A 22,670-nucleotide genomic window follows, 5' to 3' on the forward strand; every position below is an offset into this window, starting at 1 on the left:
GACGGAGACCGTCCTCGAGACCGTAGCTCTCTCTTGCAACCATCAGGCAGTGGCACCCAAATTGAGGAGGTTTCTGTGAAGGTTCTGCTGCAGATGGTAAGAGATGATGATATCTATGCCGACAAAAAATCTCTGTCATAGCAGCTCCTTGTTTAAGTCCATTTCAATGAAGGTGGGGGCAATCGTGTCGATTTGTGGTGGTAGGAGAAGTACAAGCTTCAGCTCCACACAACAATGGTGACGCAGAATTGAATCGCTACTTCAAGAGCTATATAGTGGAGATTGCCGGTGATCATTATTAATCCAGAAAGCTAACACTTAGTTCTCCTCTTTAACCCCTTAGAAGCATGAGCGAAATATAAAGGTGTGTGTTCCAATCAACTTTATCCTCTTGATTGATGTAATAATAATAATATTTTATGTACGGAGATTAAGTAACTAACCACAGAGTACCACGTGTCGTCGCACAGTTGTGGCTCTATTTATGGGCCGGGCCGCAAGATAGATAAGCCAGGGAGGCTTTCCGATCTGTACCCCACTCGTCGTGAAAGACGAGCGAAAACCATGGCGGCGATCGCGCACTCCATCGGTGGCCCCGAGAGCGCACATGCGCGATCAGCGCTGACAGAGGACGGTGGCGCCGGTCGGGAGCCACGTCTTCCGTGGTGTTCAGGATCTTAAGCAAGCCGTCACCGCCGCCGCTGCCGAGGACATCAACAGAAGTTTGTCGACGCCGCAGACTCTTACTTTCCAGACCATGGTTGATTGAAGGTGTGATTTCTGCCTCGACTATCGTTTGACATCTCTAATTTAATCTCTGCAAAACAAGGATTCAAATGGGTTATAAGAATTGGGGTACCATTGTGTTGAATTTGAATTTTAGGTTTATCGAGTTGATTGTCCCGAGGATGGGACGTCAGGATTCTGAGCTATCTTAGATGATAAGCGCATTTGATTGCTAGAGACTGATAGGTATACTATTAATTTAGGCCTAACTCTTTTGTCGTCGCATGGAATGAATGTGTCATGAAGGTTTTCTGGTTCAAAAGCAAGTGTTTTTTTGTCTCATTCTATTTGTATTTCGTGTTCCTCATCATGATATTGCTGTTGAGAACATAGAGTTGCATGTCTGTATGTTGATGGAATGGAGAACAATCTGTATGAAGTTTTTATGGTTCAAAAGTAAGTTTTTTTATCTCATTCTATTTGTATTTGGTGTTCCTCATTATGATATTACTGTTGAGAACATAGAGTTGCATGTCTGTATGTTGATGGAATGGAGAACAATCTGTATGAAGCTTTTCTGGTTCAAAAGTAAGCTTTTTTATCTCATTCTATTTGTATTTGGTGTTCCTCATTATGATATTACTGTTGAGAACATAGAGTTGCATGTCTGTATGTTGATGGAATGGAGAACAATCTGTATGAAGCTTTTCTGGTTCAAAAGTAAGCTTTTTTATCTCATTCTATTTGTATTTGGTGTTCCTCATTATGATATTACTGTTGAGAACATAGAGTTGCATGTCTGTATGTTGATGGAATGGAGAACAATCTGTATGAAGCTTTTCGGGTTCAAAAGTAAGCTTTTTTTTCTCATTCTATTTGTATTTGGTGTTCCTCATTATGATATTACTGTTGAGAACATAGAGTTGCATGTCTGTTTGTTGATTGAATGGAGAACAATCTGTACCTATCTCTCTTTCTACTTCCATTTGTCTTTACATTTACAGAGAATATCAATCCGATCTTACTTTGACTAGTTTGACTTATAGTTGAATGCTTAAAAGAAAATATAATTCTTCCAATAGATGCCTCTTAAAAGTAGCTTACATTGGTTTGGTATTGTTTGTATTACAGCAAGAGCCAATTTGTAGCTCCTCATGAAATCTGAGATAAGTGCCACTGATATATAAAGTGGATGATTGTTTACATCAAACTTAATGGCACAAGAAATGTTCTACAACTATCGAATAAAACTTTGTGATGTGAAAGCTGTACAAAATTTCTTTTTGAATTTGAAGTCTCCCTCCACCATCTTTTTCATGCTTTAGGTTATAGCTGAGCATTATTCTTGTAGTGATGACACCATTTTGTCATGCTCATGATAATATTCATCTTATTAAGTTGAGGTTTGGCTGCATGCACTATCTACTCTGTTTGCTTGTTCTGTATGATAATTTGTGTTTCCTGTTTACATGTATTAAACTCTATTATCATCTTTCACAATTGTCACTGGAGATAACTTTCATAATTGAAGTAATATATGACCCAAAACTGTTGGTGCTGAGATGAGTAGATAAACATGGCAAGTTTATGGTGGCAACCATGAGGACCATTACCTTACCTAGCAGAAGTTAGAAGAATCTACTGGATCCTTCAACTTTGCACAATGATTAAATATGATTACCTCACTCCCACCTGAATGTGACCACATTTGTGTCTGCAGGCACTTTTGGAGTCATTTCTCTGGTATTCATATGCTTCTCTCTCAATGTTATCAGTCAGAAGTTTTTCAGGGAAAAGTTTACCTAATGGATCTATCTTTTTGCCTGACAGAGATCTGAACATTTATCATTTTATGTACAAATTACAGCAACTGCAAAGAAACCTAGCTTGTTCATTGCAGCTTTTCTTTTCACTCCCACCAAACATATTGATATGCCTGTCCTCATGCATTACTGGTCCCAACATGCCAAAGTTTCAATGCCTCCCCCTTTCATCAACTCAGAAAGGAAGCCACCATGCATGCATCCTCAAACTAGCAAAACTGCACTCACTGACAACATAACAAGCTTTCCTCGTGAAGTGATTGTAAGGCTACCAGAATGAGAGATTCAACATCAAAACCTTGGAGAACATCTGAGGGAACCCAGGTAGGTGAAGGCCACTGGATGGGGGAACATGATAGAGAGAGATTGATTTGCCTGATAAAGCCTATCACACATGTGGAGTGAGAGCATGGATCAACACTTGCAGATATTTAGGGGAATGCCAATTTGGATTGTGCTATTTCTACTCAGGAAAAGAACTCGTTCAAATTGTTCAAACTCTGATGTTAAGTCTTTTGTAAGTAATTCATTGCCATTAACTCTTCATCCTTTTTATTTTCTTGTGTGGCAGCAGCAGCAGCCTGCGTCATTGTTCTGGCGTTCGATCAGAAGAAGAGAAGCTCTGTTCTTGTGCTTCTGCAGTCACAAAAGCTGCACCGGAGCTGGTTATCTTCTTGGCCAGGGGAGTTCATGAGACGAGTACGCCGACACCCTCGACGGTGGAGGAGAAAGACGGTGGGTGGCGTCCCCGAGGAAGCAGTACGTCTCTTCCTCCTCCTCTGCTTACATGCTGCATGAGCCGCGCCGTGCGGCTTTCAATCACATACGTCACCCGCAAGGCAGGTAAGCATTTCACATCAAACATCCTTTCCCTGTCAACTGATCCAAACTCCAACAAGCATCACGGCAATTAGTCATTTATAAACCTGTGATCTCCCCCAAATCCATGCGTGCCCGGCGAATAAGCCGCTGTCCCTCTCTGTTCAGCCACCGCATTATTATATGGACCACTTTGGACACGCCCGCACACAAGTCTTACGTCCTCATCGTCACAGTCACAGGTCTCAATTATTTATAGGAAGAGAACAAAGTCGCTGCCATGAAATAATGAACATGTTTGTTCTCGCTCAGCATGGTGGGCTCAACAGAGGCACAGAGAAAGAGAGAGAGAGAGAAGAAATAAGGAGCATTGCTAATGTCTCTAACAGCTACGATAAAGAGAATAATTACTTGGAAGAACAGCTATAATTAATTTCCGCTTCATAGGATGGTTATACACCCTTAATTATTGTTATGCTGCTGATTTGTACCTCCTAATTAGTTTGCGTTGGCCTTTCCTTCAGGCTTGGAGGCGTCGGAACAAGAGGCTCGAATCGCGGAGGTCCTCCTCCTCCTCTTGATCGAGCTGATGCCGTCGTCTGCCGAGGCTTTCTTCTTCTCCTTGGCTCTCCCCTTCCCCTTCTTCCTCCTCTTCGCCGCCTCCATGGTCGACGTCCTCGTCCTCGTCGTCATTGTTCTCCACGCTGACACCGGGCTCCTGCTTGTTCTCCTTCCCTTTGCTGTTGAAATCAAAGCTTAGAGGTCCCATATCGGAGAACCGGAAGCTTTGGTGGTCGGCCGGCACGACGATAGCATCGAGTAGCTCAGAGTTCACTTTCGGCTGATCCTTAATGTCTCCCGGTGGATTAGAAGCGGCTGCATTTGCACCAGGGGGGGAGGCGGAAGGATGAGGCTTGTTGGTGTTGAGGGACTTGGAGTAAAGCTGGTCCAGCTGTTGGAAGTAAGGGCAGGTCTTGGCGTGATGTGGCCGCTTCTTGCCGCTCTCTTTCGTCTTCCTGAAGTACTTGTTGATGTTCTCCCACTTCTCCTTGCAGCGTTTGGCGCTGCGGTGGTAGCCCATCGTGGTCATGGTCGCGCTCACCTCCTCCCACAGCGGCCCCTTCAGTCCCGGCTCCTGGAACCTCGATTCCAGCCCGCTCCGGACGCGGATCAACGCCTGGACCTCCGCCTTCGGCCATCTACTCGTGTTGAACGACACCTTGTTGCTATCTGGATCCCCATTGTTGAGGGTATCCGAGTACTGTTCGATTTGGAGGTTCTCCTCCTTGTCGGCATCGATCTCGGGGAAGTGGGGTTTGGGAGGGAGGTCGAGGCTCTCGCCGGTGATCTTCTCGAGAAAGGAGACGATGGCGGCCTCGCGTGAGGAGGCGAGGGCGCGCTCTTGGGCTCTCGCAGCCGCCTCGCGGCTGGACTTAGCGGCCTCCTGCTTCCTCCATGCCTCCTCGCGGCTGGTCCTCTCCTGTTCCCTCCTCTCCATCACCTCCAAGAACTTCCTGTGGAGGCCCTCCTGGTGATCCATGAGCTGCTTCACCAGGCTCTCAAAGAAGGCAGCCACCGAGCTCAGCTGCCGCTGTCGCCGCTTCCTCCTCCGCCGCGTGCCGTCTTTAGACGATTTCTTGGTCGGTGCGTCCTCCCCCGCTGATGTCTCCGACGTCCCACCGACACGATCGGCGGCGGGTAGCCCCGGCGGGACCATGACGTGCAAGAGAGGGGTCTCATCGCCAGTGAGGGCGGAGCCTGAACCAGTCTGATTGGCTCCGCCACCGGCATTACTGCCGCCACCGGGCTTGTAGATGGCCTCGAGTTCACTGAAGAGCTTGTAGTTGCTACCGCCGGCGGCCTGCACATGATCACACTCCGCTACCTCTTTGCTCTTCTTAGAGTAGTGCCCACTGGAGCACTCGGGCTTCTTATCCGTGCACCTCTTGTTGTTCCTGTTGATGTAGTCTATATCCAGTGGCCTCCTGCAGTGGATCAAATATGAGTGTAGGAGCAGCATAAGCGTAGGAACGAACGTAAACATACATACTATTCCAATGACACTTGTAGATTGCCTTTTAGGTGCTGTTACAAGCAAATCCTTTTCTGCTTTTTCACCAGTAATGATCAAAAAGCAAATCCCAGGAAGGAATCATCAGCTAGTCTCTCTTCTTTTTCAGATGAATTATGTAGCTTTGCTAAGTAAAAAATGGCCAATAATTCATTACCATGACAGCTCCTTAATGGCGGACTCGTCATCTCGTTGCCAGTGGTGAAGGCGACTCTCGGATCCATCGTCTCCTTGCAAGATGGCATCACCATCATTAATTCCGTCCCGGCTACCGCCACCGCTGCTCTCTTCCATCGCCAGCTTAAAGCCCATCACCGGCGCCAGAAACGACGGCCCTCCGCCGCCGCCGCCGCCGGGGATGATGCGTGTTGGCGAGGCGGAGTTCTCGGGGCCCGACTCCTGGTCCAGTCCGAGCGGGTGCTGCGGAATCAGCCTCATGGGTTCCAGGTACTGCTGCTGGTGCTGCTGGTGGGGGGGGTGGAAGAGCTGGAACTGATGGGCGGCGGGTTGCTGGAAGAGCTGCTGGGTGATGGGGATGGTGTGGAAATGGGAGAAGTGGGGAGGCAGCGCGGGTGGCTGCGGGTGAGCGAGGGGATGGTACTTGAGAGGGTGAGGGACCGCGGGGTGGTGGATGTCGGTGGGCGCCGCAGCCGCGGCGGGGTTTGCCGAGGCGATGGAGAAGAGCGACGGGCCGCAGCTTTCAACCATGAATTGCTGGATCTCCGACACGCCTCCATATCCCGACTGCATCTTCTCTCTCTCTCTCTCTCCCCTTCTTCTTCTTCCTCTCTCCCACGCTTCTCTCTTTCCTGCTGTGATGATAAGAGCAAGAAGACTCTCAGATCCGCCCTCCCAATATCTTTCTCACTCAAGAAGGAATCACAAAGGAAGGGAGCTTCGTCGACAGGGTAGCCAGAGCAACCGACAAGCCATCGACGAGGAAATCACCACTCTCCCTCTCGCCTCTTCTCGCTACCGCTGCTGAGGCTATAGGATGGAGAGAGAGTAAGACGGTGGTGTGTGGCGTGGTTGGTAGAAGGAAAGGTCAAAAATATATGGTACAGACGGTGACGTCACGTGGTGGGGGGGCAGGGGATGAGCGTCCGCTTCAAGGCGGCATTACTCCATCGGTCCTGCCGATCGAGCACGAGTCATGCACGTGACAACGAGGGCCGAACCGTCCATTTCGACAGCTACGGATATATATGGTTCGATCGTGTTGGGTTGGAGAGAGACGTGAGGAGGGCGAGGGAGGTCACGGGAAACGGATGGCCGGGGCGAGGAGCGGGGAGGTGGGGGAGCGATGATTGGGGTACTCGATTGCGGGTGGGGATACGAAGGAGGGGAAACGCTGTATCCAGCTGTGTCGGCCGAAAGCACGGAAGGAAGCATCGGGGACGCATGACCGGCCCTACGACGCGACGTGGGCCGCTTGCTTGCTTGCTACGTGAGTCGTGTCATCACGATGTGATGGACGGCTCCTGCACGAGGAAGCTGCATAGAACCCCACCCTTCCCTTCCGTTGCTCGTCTGATTCTTTTATTCATTTATTATTTTTATTATTTTTATTTTTCCATTTTTTAGAATTACTAAAATCATCTAAAAAATATAAAAATCAATTAAATCGTCAGAAAAGATTTAATATCTTTATATATATATATATATATATATATATTGTTGTTCGTGAAATTAAACTTTGGGATAACCATAACGTAAAGCGTGAGGCGTGGGAAGTTTATCCTCTCTTGGCTTCTCGACCCCTTGTGATGGTGCCGTGGGGTTCTGTCGATCACAGCCACCGACGTGAACCCCTAAAGGTGTGGGATTGCTGCACTCTCCTTCATTGGCCTCACCACTGTCAGTGAATCCATCGCCCTTACACCCTTCCCATTCAATTTTCTGGTTGATGTCCAACTCATATAAACGTAGTATACAAAGATCGATTTCATCGATCTAAATTTAGAAGCAAAATGCTTGTGTGGTTGGTGCAGTAGATCGAGACGGACTGGGAACAATGAGGAGGAGGAGGAGAGCGGAGCTCGAACGTGGCAGAAAAGCATGCGAGCTGGGAGAAAGGGGAATATTCTACCAACACGTTGGAGAAGGCGATGGGTAAGAAAACGATATGATGTGATGACAAAGCTGACCTATCAAACCTTCTTTGATGTCTGAACTCAACATGTCGAGGATTCGATCGTTCCAAATTCGATTCAAATCCAAAATCCAAGCGATGAACCAAACCATCATCTTCTACTTCTCGCGTCTTCCATGCACGACGAATACCTCCGACATGAAGTGCTCGAGACACATAATGTAAGTTGGATCCAAATGCTGATGAAGACTATTGCAGACATGATAATGTCCCAGCATCTGATGCACGAGATGCCCCACCCGGGAAAGCAGGAGTAATCCGTCCATGTGGAGATCACGGACCGGCAAGAGAGAGAGAGAGAGAGGGCCAGCGTCGGTCCCCCAGTCTCTTCCTATAGCACATGAGAAGGACGGCAGTGTGGATGGTCTCGTCCAGTCCGATCTGATGCGATCCGATCGGGTCGAGTTTGATAAGATGCGCATCGCCCTCCTCGCTCGCCATCACAAGCTGTCGGCTGTGGCACTCGCTGTATCCTTTTGAGGAAGTGATGTGCCACCGACGGTCTCCATCTCGATTCATATCGACTGTGAACTCGGCTTCAGCTCCATGAGCTACCTTTTCGAGTGTCAGGGCCTGCGGCTGGACGCAGTGCATCCTTTTGTCGCCATCACTGCCGGTGGCGTTTGTGTATTCCGATCTGAGAAGCTTCACGTTGGATGTTGACTCTTGTTGGCGATGAACTTTCGCACATGACTTACTTCCTTTTCGTCACTGTATCGATTTTGTTTTGGACTCGAAATAACGTAATCTTATATCAGCCTTTTGATTGGTAAACTCTTAGATTTTTCTTTTGGTTTTGAAGTCTTCTCTTCCCCCAACATCACAGTGCAGTGATGTTAACAGTTTCCATTCAATGCATGCGTGCTAATATAACCCGAGGAAGACATTGGCCGTGAGGAAGAACCGGTTATCGTGTCCTCGTACTGGTCAACCATAAACAGGTTTTAGATGCTATTCTTCTTAGATTTAACAGCGGTCACCCTGTCGTCATCCACATCATTTATCTCATGTCAATGTTGTTCTGCATTCCAGTACACAGGCCTTATGCTACAGCCTCAGCTAATGCCATGGTCCTCCTTCAGGGTTAAAGTCATCTCTGCCGACGAGGGTGTTGGAATGACTATGGATCCATGCAAGAAGAAGGAGGCCAAAAGGAGTCTCAGTACTCCTTTCTTGCTCTCGTACTTGTGGCTGTTCCTATTGGCTCGAGTCTCACTTGCACTGTGAAGGAGCTTATGGGTTGTATGAACTGTGGCGGCACAGTTGCGCTGTAACACCATTCACAGTGCAAGTCAGCTCCTGCACTGCTTGCATGCAGCTAATTGTGCCGGAAGAAACTATGGATCCGACAGCTGTGGAAATCCATCGTGTGAGATCTGTGATGGAAACCCTAGCATCCGAGAGGATGGGAGCCATGGAGGTCGGTGACAGTAGTGGAAGATGACGGAAAACGTGAGATCCCGGTTGTGAGGGAGCCGAGCATCTCGATCGGCCGTGCTCTGGGATGTGTCTCCTCATGGCGGCACTGGGTCACGTGCATGCGGGGTCAGCCGTCGTGGGACCGACCAAATGCCTGCAGCTACGTATATTATGATGACGACGGTGCTGGCTGGGGTTTTGTAGAAGACGACAGCCACGGGGGACCGCCCGCTGTCGACCAGTTGCTGTCATCCCCGGTGGCGAGCCGTACGACGCTCCCAACGGCCACATTCATTCCGCCCATTAAGTGCCAAAGCCGCTGCTGCACCTGCTTCTCCTGTCATCTCCGTTTCGTCGTACCTGCTATAGTCTAATCGAATTTAAGATGATGGATTGAGATTCGATCATCATCAGCACGAATCTAATCACAGAGGTGATGATGATACGGATGGCTCCCTCGTCCTCCCGACTCCAAACCGCTTGGTGGTCTACGTGATGTGGGATGATAAGAAAGGGTAGCTGCAATGTCTCTATCGATCTATCGGGGTGCAGAATTCCCAGCTCAGACGCTATCAATTAATGCTACCACCGGAGTGCATGCACCGATTGGCCATCACTGCTGCATGCTTTTATTGTGTCCATAATATTTATAGCCGCCATATCGTGGCATGTGACTCTGCTCGCAAGTTTAAGTAGGTGCATGGACCGCTCGATGGTTTGGTGCCTCGTACCATTAGGAAGACGTAATCCAAGCGAAAGGTTTCTGTGGTTGGGTCCTCGTACTATTAACTGTGGGCCGGATCCACGTATTCTATGGGCCGGGCATTTATAAGTTTAATGGGCCGCCTGATGGGCCGTGCACTACTACCTTGTGGTGACGGGGCGGCCCGCATTCAAGTGGGGTGTGGGCCGATCCCCTCTGCTCTTTAGGCCAGGCTATTGTATATGTCATGACGTAGGTCACGTGACGGGCCCTTATGGGCTGTATGCTATATCATACCACATGCTTATTTCCACATTAGATATAGGAGGTGGCATAATGACTTCCAAACAAAATTGCAAAAAACAGAAGACGGAGAAACACTTCCTATATGACAACACATGCTTTACGACAACTTCCTAACTAGGCATCCTGCAAACAAACAGAAACACTTCCTTCATGACAACACACATGCTTTCCGAAAACTTCCTAACTAGGCATCCTGCAAACAGACACAAACACTTCCTTCGTGACGACACGTGCTTTACGAAAACTTCCTAACTAGGCATCCTGCAAACAGAACTGCATGAACAGGTACAGAAGGTGATGGCATGTACTTCAGATGGGCTGGTCTCTGCATCCCTGAGACTGATATATACAATCAGAAGAGCCCTCAGAGATATGACTCTTCAGCTGTACAAGGACCATTCTAACAACTCCGTCGAGATACATCGTCTGTCTCGCTCTCCATGGCTGGAAAGGAGCTAGCTCTACATGCATCACCAGTCGTCTTGAGACTAGAATATGTAACATTCATTCACCTTGAACCCTGCATAATTTAGATAGACCATTCAAGAGCGGTAGGTGTACAAGGCATTCTCAAGAACAACAACACGAAACTTACACAAGTGGAGAATTCAGAGCTGTGGTTGAATGATACATGTTACCAGTACTAGCTGATTTAGCTTCTTCGGTGCCACCTCCGTATGCTGTAAGTAATCTTCTCTGCGCAAAGGCAACATTAGAAAGTTTTATGTTACAACAACAATCATAAAGCCATGTTGATTCGTCAAACTTTCGCTAGGTATAACTTTACAATTTTTACAAATAACCTTATCTACCTCTCCAGTAAGGAAAAAAAATCCATTTGACTACAGTTGTGATCACTCCCATAAGTAATTAAATGTTTATCTCTCTTCTTAAGGTGAGTATTTACAATTATAAGATCATACGAAGTTGTAAAATTCAAAATCATTTCATCATCTTCATTTTTTTTTTCTATAATCAAAGCTCCCCATACACCCGTTTTTATTCACCATATGTTTGCCCTACATAATCATTCAAATCTTCTCTAATTATAATGAAATGCAAAAAATAAATTATAAAAGGTCCAGTTATAAATGATCAAAGTACGAGAATCTGTGACTAAAAAAGCCACTAGATGGATAATAAATATTAATAGTAGTTGGGCAAATCTAGCTTTAACTATTTACATTGGACCTTTGTTCGGATTGGACCACTCCATTGAACTAGGCTATGCGAGAACAAGTCAAAGCTCGGACTAGCTCACATCAGTCTACCAGGGTCTCACATGAGTACTTTTAAAATATGTCATATCGTGGGCACTTTCAAGTCAAAAAACTGTATACAAAGTCAGGATGAACATTTTAGGAAAAATTGTAAGCATAATTCTTCCTTAAAGTTACCACAAGGACTTCTTATTGGTGGCTAAACTTCCTAACAGACAAAGTATCAACACGTAATATGTCTTACATTATAGTGCAACATAATGGGTTGGCATCAGAGTGCCCCCCCAGCTGAAAATTCAATCATTTGCCAGTGGATTCCCTGCTGAAAATCCAATTTTTAAAAGTCAACAGACGTTAGAAAGTAGCTTCTCCTGTCAAGCATGTCATGTAATCGCAGACATCACAAACTTTACATGCAATGCAAATGCTTGATGCTAGCTCTTAGATGATAATTAGGTTGGTATGCGGAGAAGATGACTCCCAAAATACATGGAAGGCAAGCAGATAAACTGATTGCCAATAATATCTCAGATTAAATTAAGGGAAGTGTGAAAAAAAAAGGGACTATCCACGAACATTAAATCATGGATTTAGTTACTGGTCCTATACCAGTTTCTATGAACTATCAGACCAATATGGTGCCCTTATATTAAGTGGTATGAGAACCTTATGTACTGTTACTGAAACATGGTCAGAGTAATAAAATACTAGTCAGTATGTACTGACCAAACCGGTGTTTCAATCCATACCTTAAATATCAATATATCTTGTGCAACAACAGGATATAGAAAGTAGGACGGACCAAAATTTTAATTTCTGCAAACGGATCAATGTTAGGTTCATCAAGAAAATATGATTACTGATGCATATTGTGATATTCAGATAAAGTAACAGACCAACATATTTAATAAGGGAAATTCTAAATAGATACTTAAAAGACGAGTAAACTCACATGGGCCTCAAACTCAGGACTAGTCAAATTGAGATGCAGGTTCCTCATCAATATCAATACCTGGACATTTGTAAGTGAAAACATCGGTTCTTCGGAGTTAAATTACAAATACGTAAGAACAAATTTAGTTATTAGTACGATGCGTATACAATTTCTGCCAATAAGACATTCATGAAATGTAAGAGAGCTTACTACAATAAAAATTAACATAATTTAAAAGGAGATGAACACCATCAAAGCACAAAATTTGGCAAAAATTATAATAGTGAATGTAGACAACACAAAGCATATCAAAGAGATTTAATGGTCATAATAACTTAAATCAAAGATATTTAATGGTCAACAAAGTAATGAAACAGATGACCCTTGAAATATACATGTCAAAATATAAATTGTTGTTAACAATGGTGCTGTTGCCCTTCTCTTCAAATTCGACAAAAATAAATGGTGATACATCAAAACACTTTGTTATCCAGTGAAGTTACTTTTTAAAAATGATAGATCACGAAACAATGTTGTTTGTGAACATTAGAGACCATGTTACAACCTTACATGGTTAAAATTTAATGCAACAATCCACTAAATTCTAATGCTCGGTAGCTCCATGTATCTTGCATTTCTTACAGATGAATTAGCTGCTCTCCAGTCAAATTTCTCAAGTGTCTTCACACACTAATTATTTTCATGTTAAACCATAGATATGTATTATCATGATAATGAAGCAAAATTCAAATCACATAATCCTTCTAATAAAATAAGGATAAATCCTACTTTTAATGGATCAATTACTAACAATATGAACAGAAGTACTTATTATTTTCTGCATCAGTTGTACACAACAAATATGAAGCTTTCAGGTTGTTGACAGAAATCTTACCTTGTCAATTATTTGTATGAGATGCAAATTTAATGACAATAAGAACTAAGGTTATCACATTGCTATAAGAAAATTATGCTTTTTAATAACTAAGTACCTATTTAAGCATGTTAACCTAAGCAGCAAACAATAGTACCAGATCAAAATTATTATTATATTTTAGCCCAAAGAAAAAGCAAACAACACGAGCATCAGTAGGAATCATTAGTACACCAACCAAAAATTACACTGACAAACCTTTTCACTATATTCTGTAGACTACATATATAATATGATTATGAATAAAAGTTTCTTTAAGACATCCAAAAACCATAAGCAGAAGATCAAAATTGCTCATAGCTTACTGTTTCAATATTGATTGGATCCATTGCCTTTAATTTTTGCAAATGCCCACTTGTATTAGGATCAAACACACTGCCAAGAAAGCCGTACACCTGAGCGAAGTCCGGCGTAACTGTACAAAACATGACAACAAAGAAAATAGAAGAAATGTAAGGAAGAGAATTGAGCAAAAGAAGAAAAGAAGAAGAAGCATAACAACAAAGAAAATTGCAATATTGGTAGGCAAAGAAGTTTGAAGGATGGAAACAGCAGAAACAAAGTTAAAAGTTAATTTAATATTTAGGAATGACCTAAAACCTCCAGACTGCTCTCCACTGTCATGATGCAGGAGAAATGCTATCTCCCTTTGGAGGAAAATGAGATGGCCACCACTTTGAAAGGATGTGGAAGGACCCCGAAACAGGGTAGTTGATGTTGACCAACTAATTTTGACGTGTATGATTTTGCCTTTCACAATCTTGAACATAATTGTAGCTTTGGCTACTTAAAAAAATATAACAATGAACTGACTCGATTTGGCTCTTCCAATATTTGGAGAAGTGAACCAGCAAGTCTTACATTTTGTGGAAGATGATACTCACCATGAAGAGATGTGAATTGATTTTCCTGATCAGTTGTTTCACAAGCTGGCCAAGTTGTAGGACTCCCACTGCTGCTAGAACAACAATTGTTAGCCATCATAACTCCAACATTTACTTTATCATCTGCAAAGTTAGCATAGCTATCAGAAGATGGAATTTGATCACATAACCAATAAATCATTGAAATTAAGCTATCAAACCTTTTATTGGATGGCATGTCCCAACAGGCTGGACAGAACTCTGAACCCAAGAAGACCCTGTTATAGTTGTGGAATCTCCAAGTATTGATGATGTTTCTCCTGTGGAAGCATAGCCTGGTTCAAGTAGGCAGGAAGTCTGAAGTAGAGTTTTGACTTCAGGAATCTGAGTAACTGCTATGTTCCACAGATAAAATATTATTAGTTGCATCAGACAATAAGAATCGACAACTATCCTGAATAGTGCTAACCATTTTTTGCAGCTTTCTGGGGATATGGATGAGCTGCTTTTCGCTTGGGTCGAGGTGGTGGCACATGTTCATTTGTACCATTCTTCTGAACCTTCAGAAAGTACTTCTGAGCATGGCTTCTTATCTGTAAGGAATAGTAATCGACATTGTCATATTTGACATTATTAGATGACAAATCAGCCTTTTACATATAGTGATTCGCAGAACAGATGTGTTGATGGAACTACTTCATTTAATGGTGGAATGGCAATTCAAACAAAGCTATTACTCTGTTATTTTCATTTTTGACAAATGGACTTATGGAACGATGCTAACAAAATATTGTTTCTATGAAGCATCGATACAGATTCGTGAGACTGATACGACAAAATATAAATAATCTGACACAGCAAATTTTGAAAACATTAGAATAGATACAACATATATATTGCAGTGAAAATGATTTAAGTATATAATACTATATGCAACAAAGCTTCATGTATATTGATAGTAACGAAATATGTAGTTACATTTTATGATTAATAATAACAAGTAATTAACTAAAATCCCAAATATATTCATCATGGAAAATAGTATTTTCTAACATTGTACCATAAGAATATAGAGAAGAAAACAAGGACTAATGAAAAATGTAAAAAATATAACTTTATTTTCTTTCATCACAGCTTGATGTATAATAGCAACAGCACAAATAAATATATCATGTTACATATTCATCCCATTTGACATCTACAATCAAAAGTTTCAACATTGAAGTAAACAAAATTTTCCAAAAAGTATCAAAGAGGCATTCCCAATAAAAATTGTATCAGACATAGTTTGATGTTAATCTGATCAACATAAAATTATATATATAAATAAAATCATACATTCATCTTTTCTATAATTAAAAGTTTCAACATTTAATGAAAACAAGGTTTTCCATGAAATATCCCACAAGTACCTTAAAAGTATCTTATCTTTTTAATAATTATTTAAAACACAGGTTGCTTCTTTACTTCAGTGAAGTATCTAACATGTACCAAAGATCTTCTTTACAGCAGTGAAGTATCTATTATATATGATACAAATAAAACGATTAATTCAGAGTATCCATATTCTACATGATTATTAGGATATCTACTAAGAAGACAAAAAGACCAAAGATAACTTTGCATGTAAGTCAACTGCAACAAATCATAGGCTTATGGATTAATGGGCCACCAGCAAAAATATTACCAACTTCCCAACTCCATGGACTTTATTGAATAAATAGACATCAATAATAAGCAACAGATATGCTAGTTATGAATAATAAGACCAAGTCAATATCAAATGACTAGAATCTACTTGCTACACAATCATATGTATATATACACACACATACATACACTTGGAAATGTATGCCCTTCTGTCTTATAACCGCGGTTGTATTCTACTTAACAAAAATATTATTTTTAAAAAATTAACCTGGATGACTGTCTTTGATCCAACAAATGCTTCTATCTTCTTCCAATCTCGATCAAAACTGCAACAACCAAGAGTCTTAAAAGTAAGTATAATTTTCAAAGAGGATTTACTGTTCACAAGTCTAATCAGCTACACATAGTGATCATACCACGTCACATTCTATAACATAAGAGACTACTACTGGCATGAGTAACAGCCAGCAAATTTGAACTTACTGAACTCATGCAAAAGCTATGATCCCTACTCACAAACAAAGGAGATACCAACTTAACCATTACTTACGAAGATGGAATGTGATTCAATCAAGCAAGCACAACTGTGACTGACAACATGCAGCACGGAAACAGCATGTCAAGTCCTCAATCCAGTCTGGAAGATACAAATCAGGAAAAACAGTCGAGACCTCACACAGAGTGAGCCATGGCAAGCATTGAATCGACTACTGAACCAATTGTAAAAGAAAATTTTCATCTATAATTTTAAGCAGCAAAATAATAGTAGGATGGCTTAAAATTAAATACGACGACAACACGAATTCCAATTCCATATCTAACCGTATGTTCATAATCAACCACATTCTAACCCCGAGGAAATCTAGAGCCATCTAAGACAAACAAAAACAAGAGAAGAACAAGTCTGCAGAAGCTAACCGAGTGAATCAAGAGATGTAATTAGCAATTTCCATGGCAACAAGAAAACTCATGGGTCAAGATAGCAAGTTCCGCACTCAATGACGCCTTAGGAAAAGCAATCAGGCGGAACAACTTCCCGATGTAACCATAGCCTGATTGGCGAGATTAACTACAACTACAAGTTGAAGCCCCTTTGTCAAGCCCCATGTTCCTCAGAACCCTCCACTAAATGTGTTGGCGATATCTCCTAAATGTTTAATAAACCGATAGAACGCAAGAATCAGAGCGACAAGAGACGTCCCGACATCAAAGACGATAAAAGTCCAAGGCAATGATCAGCGGGAACTGAACACCGAGACGAGAGGAAAAAGGGGGAGGGAGGGATATGGGGTCGTCTTACAGCTGCAGGGCCTCGAGGAACTTGTCGTGGTCCTGCTCGGTCCAGCTCTCCCTCGACTTGGTGATCGTGTAAGGCTTGCGGGTCTTCTTTCCGACGTCCTCAGACGAAGGGGCGGCGCATCCAGGGAGGGCCATCACAGGGGCGCGGTCCGAGTAGGAGACGACGGCCGCCTCTTTCATGCCGGCGGCGTTATCGTGCACCATAACCAGAGGTCCGGAGATGCGGAACCAAAGGGCGAGTAGGAGAGTGGACAGCAGAGGGGAAGAAATCCTTCGATCCTTCTTCTTCTTCGATCGGTTTCGCGTCTCTTCTTTCTTCTTCTCGTCTTCCCTACTACAGTCTATAAAAGTGGATACAATTACCGCTGTCTCCCCCCCTCTCTCTCTCTCTCTCTATCTCTATCTATCTATCTATCTATCCACATATGTATATAAAAAGAAGTGCTGATTTGTGGTGGAGTGCGAACGAGCGCCACTTGCGATATCCCAACCGACTAAATGGTATTAGAAATAACTGTCATACATACCCCGACGAAATACCCCATTCTTACCTTCATTCCAGTTGCTATAAAAAGCGGGCCCCACATAAAAACTCGACCTGTTCACCAACCACGACAGAGGTGGAAGATCGAGGAATCAGACTACGTAAACGGATGAATCTTATCTCGAAAGGCTCGTTCGCCGACCAGCCATCCACCGTCCATATCTGCCTCGTGATGGCAACAATCTCTAGTCTCTAAGCATAAATGTAATAATGCTCATTAGTTTGGACTCTAATCTTTAAGCATACAATTCAACCCCTCACCCACTTCGGTACCTGCTCATCCATTCGAGAATTAACGGCGGGTCCCACATGGAACCTCGAGACTCTTTCAGTCGTCCACCGTCCATTTTTGCCTCGCGATGTTAAAAGAGCGTTTAACTTCGTAAACAATGTTAATCAGATTCCTAATCATAAAATCATAAAATAACTACGATGGAATTTTAATTGAAATAAAATTGTCTCTGCGACGTGGCGCAAGCCCAGAGGCTTTGAGCCCCACCTGTAGAGGTAGCCACGTGTATATCCACGAAGTCCTCTCTGTGTTTGCTGTTCGGCTAAGGACGGAAGGAATTCCGTTAAACCACATCGCATCACATCACATCATAGAGTCTCTCCGAGATTGGAGGAACGGTCACAAGTGGTGGAATACGGCCTTGATTGATTGATTGATTGTATATAGCTCGTCCTACGTAATACGGGTATTTTTGTGGGTATCTTTGATAGCTAGCACTGGTTGAAGTGGAATTGGCATTTTGGGTTGTCTGCCATCACCTATAAATTTAAGTTCCGGAAATATTATAACTCAAAAATGTATTTAGTAGTATAATAAAATATTAGACAAAAGGTGTTTCTCCCATTTAAATTCAAAATCTTTTTGATTAAATATTATTTGACGGTGTTAGCTATCTTAGCAACGTAAAAACCTTGATAGTTTATTGTAAGATTTTGAGTTCGAATTCGTAAATAGATAAATAGATAAATTATTGTTATTTGATCTTTGCATAAAGGCATGCCAAAGGACAAATTAAGATTAGGCTTTGACATGTCTATAGACCATGGAGAATGTGATGGCCAAAGCATTAAGTAGAAGAGAAGAGAAACCAAAACTAATGAATCATTTGATGAGATTTGCATGTTGCCATATGGTACAAGTTGCAGGTTACCTACTCATCTCAATTAAAATTGGCACTTGGTAGACAAAAGTTCCTAATCAATCATGGATTCATGAACACATATAACCTTGACACTCCTATGCATCTCTCTTTTTCTGAATGGCTGTAGTTAGAGAGATTATTCTCCTTGATCTTCTTGACATGCAGGCAATGATTAGATACTTGGCATGATTAAGTTGCTTCCTAGTTTTCATGTTCCATTTATTTGTATATTCGGTTTGTAGTTAGAGATAATTCCCCATAATCTTCTTTGTTCTCTTTCAGGCTATCATCATCTCTGTTGCTTCATTTGTCTGTGTCTATCCAAGAGGGAGATGAGAACATATAGCAGCAGTGTCAAGATTGCATTTTGGTCTATGACCATTGCAAGGGAAGAAGAGGTAGGGAGGAGTCACTGAGAGGTGGTGATGGTTCAGTAGAAGAGAGAAGAAATAGTCGATAATGATGAATCTAGAGATAAGGAATAGTTCTTTTAGACTATGCAAAGGGAGGAAGAAATAGGGCAGCAGCAACCGGAGGAGGAGGAGGTGGTGGTGAGTAAGAAATGAGAGGTTTGTGGCGGGTTTATGGGGTTTGTGCTGCAGAGGGGCATGCATTTAAGGTCATGTCCACTTGCAGAATTCCCAAGACAAGGAAATGCTAAGTTATTGCCTTACAATAATGAGCTAATTCCACTCTTTGATAAGACCCATAAACTAACGTCAGTCTCCTTTGGAAGGCTGACTTCATCATCTGTGACCATATACTTTAAACAAGCTTCTTCTTCTTCTTCTTCTTCTTCTTCAATCCTTCACATAGGTTTTTGATGAGAAGTTGTCTTCCTTTAAAGAAAATGAAAGTAAATGTCTCCATCTAAATGCAATCTTCATCTTTTTTTTTCCTCTTATGTTACTACCATGAGTAATGGTTTGATATCTTTCATACACTCTTTTTATCTGCATGCCTACTAATCTTTGAATTCTTTGCTGGGAAGTGCTGATCATTGATGTGTTTGAACTAATTATTTATGGCTGCAAGGTCTTGAACTGGAGATAACCTGGGGCAGTGACATGCACCATCGAAATGGATCCAAGCAATTAGCTGGCTGCATGCACAGACAATATCCATGTTGTTCATCTTTGCTTTTTGTTGAGGAGTGTGTGTTTTAGATCATATGCTCGTGTTGATTAGAAAGTATTTATTGATGACAATATCCATGTTGTTTATGGTAAGCTGTATGTATAAGGCCTGATATAATTAAATCCTTCTTTGTCACCGGCAACTCGAGAGTCCTGTAGGTTCTATACACCATTAACACAGCAAGTCTTCATCATCTCCATCTGACAGTGAAATGGTATGCATATATCTAAGCAGCATCTGATGAGACAAATCCATACAACCACTACATGTTATACAAATGCACGACTATGATACTCGAGAATAAATCTGGTTGTTGATTAAGATAGCTTTCTTCAACCAAGTGGTCTTCTTGAGTTGGGAGTGGCTGCTTTAGGATTATGATGTTTGATGACTGCTTCTTTCTCTCAACCTAAATTAGAGAGAGAGTGAAATCCCCATCATTAACTCACAACATAGTGAGATAGACATTCAGATTAGATGTAAGTGCTTGTTCATATGTTCTTGTCTCTTTACATTTCCCTTCTCCCTCAGGAGGATATTAATTTCACAAGGCATCCATGTTTTGTGACAAGTGGCAACAATAATGACATAGAATAATGCAAGTAAACAGCTAACAGTGACCTAATCCTCTACTAATTAAATAGTTTAGGCTTTCCCTTCTGATTCTATACACTAAAAAGAACTGTGAAGGTCCGAATCGTGACCCACATGCCTGTGTTACATCAGAACTTTACAGATTTGCATGTTGTTCTCACTGCTTCTTTTCTTATGAGGAATGGCTAAGTGCCTGCACCTTCTTGTCTGGTGCAGAGGGTCAAAAGAACCCTAAAACCACAGCAAAAAGCAAGTGGAGAATACAATTGGTTCTGTTCAGTATCTTTTCCTGCCATCGTAATGACTCTCTCTAATTCACTCTTCTTTCTGCTTATGAACACCATGTTGGCAGATCCAGCAGGTTAAACTAATGGCACCAGCACTGTTGCTGGTTTTGCATGGAGGGTTGATCATGTCTGGGCACTGATATATATCAACTGCAAGTTGATGTTGTATCTAAAGATTACCAGCTATGGAAGAACATGCATATGATGAGAGGACAGGCCAAACCAGATTATGTATGGTCCCCCTTCTACCCTTCTTCTCTCTTACCATCTGAAAGGTCTTTGGCCTTCCTTTCCTGCCCTTTTCCTCCTCTTCCTTTGGTGTGAGATCAGTCTATCTTATCTTGTTTCCACCCTTCCGATCTGATTAGCTCAATGCTTAATTCACCTACCTTGTTCAGGGAAGCTGTTGCAGCAGTCTGCCATAGGCATATCAAAGAAACATCTCTCTCTCTCTCTCTCTCTCTCTCTCTCTCTCTCTCTCTCTCTCTTCTCTTGGAGAGCCAGTGGGATTCACTAGCAATACAGACTCGTCAGCAAGCAGCCTCCTTCCTTCTGCCTTATTTTTCGGGCTTCGGCCTATCAAGAGAAGGGAAGAAAAGAGAAATGCCTTGAAGCGTAGGAGATCAAGGCTGGATCTGTATTCTTTCAAGAACCGAAAGCTTCAGGGTTGAGTCATGGAGGCGTTTAGGGTATACGACACCTCCTCGTCTTCTCCCTCTGTTCCCCCATCGGAGAATGGACAAGCGCCGGCGGCTCCTCTTTTAGATCGCGAGCACATGTTCGACAAGGTGGTGACGCCGAGCGATGTCGGGAAGCTGAACCGCCTCGTGATCCCAAAGCAGTACGCGGAGAGGTTCCTCCCCCTCGACCCGTCTGTTGCCGTCAAGGGCCTCATCATGTCCTTTCAGGACCTTGCTGGTAAGCAATGGTGCTTCCGCTACTCCTACTGGAACAGCAGCCAGAGCTACGTCATGACCAAGGGGTGGAGCCGCTTCGTGAGGGAGAAGCAGCTCGCTGCAGGCGACACCGTGTCCTTCCTCCGCAGCGCCGGCAACGCTGGGCAGGACCGCCTCTTCATCGACCTGCAGCACCGCCCTCCGCTTCCCATCACGCAGTTCTCTCTTCCCGGACGGCCAGTGGGACAGTGGAGCGGATTCATCGCATCGTCCTTCTACTACCGATCGGCATGTCCGCGACATGTAGGGGTGCAAGCAGATGCAGGTAGGAGTGACATGGTGAGCATGCCGCTGGTCCCAGGCTCAGTTCCGGTGGTCTTCGGCACAGCTAAGCCAAAGCAGCTCAGGCTGTTCGGAGTAAACCTAGAGTGGCCGGACGCGGAGGGCAGCAGCAACTCCCAATCCTCGCCATCATTGCAGCCTGCTCGCTGGTGGAGCACCTGAGGTGCTGAGTCCACTCACTGACATCAGCCCGGAATAGCCAGCCAATGTACTTGCAATCACAATGCAGTGAGGAAGGAATAAGGAAGAAGGCATCCTCTCTCCATATATGTGGTTTAGACTCCACCATTGTGTCGATTGTGTAGCACATAGCAATTGAGCTGAAGCACTTGTGATGAGAAGGAAGGGGAAGGAAGAACGAGATGTTGCTACTGCTGTACTCATTTTTATTCAGCTGAAACTATTTGATTGGTCAATCATGCATGCATGATGCATCTGCCTACTTTTATCTTTTTGGATTCAGCTATCAAGTAATTATCATGCTCCTCCTCTATCTTGTTCGTAGCCTTCTCCTACAGGACGATTCTCAATAGAATAGAATTCAATTATCTGTTGTTGTCTTGTTCTTTGTAGGTTCTTCAGCTTTATTCTACCTTCAGTACAGATCACTTGCCACCTGCTTTGGATTGTCGAGGACGTATCAGAAGCTTGTGATGTTGGATCTCTCTCTCTCTCTCAGACACATAGTAGAACGAGAAATGAAGGCATATGGAACTGATACTGTTCACCATTGTTCTTACTGTTGCCAGCTTCCGAGGAGAAGAAAATAAAGAGCATGTCTGAAGTTCCTTTTCTTT

General features: G+C 43.2%; 3 protein-coding genes and 1 long non-coding RNA gene across 7 annotated transcripts; 2 read left to right on the plus strand and 2 right to left on the minus strand.

The window, feature by feature from the left end:
- Window positions 1-17: 17 nt before the first annotated feature.
- Window positions 18-4,564, plus strand: LOC135678279 (uncharacterized). The gene is made up of 4 exons (XR_010514885.1): window positions 18-364; window positions 471-3,392; window positions 3,893-4,329; window positions 4,424-4,564. It is a non-coding gene; the product is annotated as an uncharacterized LOC135678279 (long non-coding RNA).
- LOC135678276 (trihelix transcription factor DF1-like) lies at window positions 3,645-6,464 on the minus strand. The gene is made up of 2 exons (XM_065190876.1): window positions 5,597-6,464; window positions 3,645-5,353 (listed from the first exon to the last, which is right to left on the minus strand). Exons 1-2 carry the CDS (start codon window positions 6,187-6,189, stop codon window positions 3,889-3,891), a joined length of 2,058 nt encoding a protein of 685 aa, XP_065046948.1. The 5' UTR covers window positions 6,190-6,464; the 3' UTR covers window positions 3,645-3,888.
- Window positions 6,465-10,035: 3,571 nt separating this feature from the next.
- LOC135678280 (protein REVEILLE 6-like) lies at window positions 10,036-17,316 on the minus strand. Of its 4 annotated transcripts, XR_010514887.1 has the most exons (11): window positions 16,921-17,316; window positions 15,889-15,946; window positions 14,440-14,563; window positions 14,192-14,365; window positions 13,992-14,114; window positions 13,413-13,522; window positions 12,192-12,251; window positions 11,989-12,055; window positions 11,484-11,561; window positions 10,615-10,715; window positions 10,036-10,539 (listed from the first exon to the last, which is right to left on the minus strand). XR_010514887.1 is itself a non-coding variant. In XM_065190879.1 (9 exons), the coding sequence occupies exons 1-9, from the start codon at window positions 17,121-17,123 to the stop codon at window positions 10,524-10,526; spliced, it is 969 nt and encodes a 322-aa protein (XP_065046951.1). In that variant the 5' UTR covers window positions 17,124-17,316; the 3' UTR covers window positions 10,036-10,523. The 4 variants fall into 4 exon arrangements, 2 of the variants coding, with proteins under 2 accessions (XP_065046951.1, XP_065046952.1); XR_010514886.1 differs by lacking the exon at window positions 11,484-11,561; XM_065190879.1 differs by lacking the exons at window positions 11,484-11,561; window positions 11,989-12,055.
- A 3,993-nt stretch (window positions 17,317-21,309) lies between these two features.
- Window positions 21,310-22,035, plus strand: LOC135680097 (B3 domain-containing transcription factor NGA1-like). Its single transcript, XM_065194086.1, has one exon. It carries the CDS (start codon window positions 21,310-21,312, stop codon window positions 22,033-22,035), a length of 726 nt encoding a protein of 241 aa, XP_065050158.1.
- The last annotated feature ends 635 nt before the right edge of the window (window positions 22,036-22,670 follow it).

Source organism: Musa acuminata, chromosome BXJ1-7, assembly GCF_036884655.1.
Source record: "Musa acuminata AAA Group cultivar baxijiao chromosome BXJ1-7, Cavendish_Baxijiao_AAA, whole genome shotgun sequence".
NCBI lineage: Eukaryota > Viridiplantae > Streptophyta > Magnoliopsida > Zingiberales > Musaceae > Musa > Musa acuminata.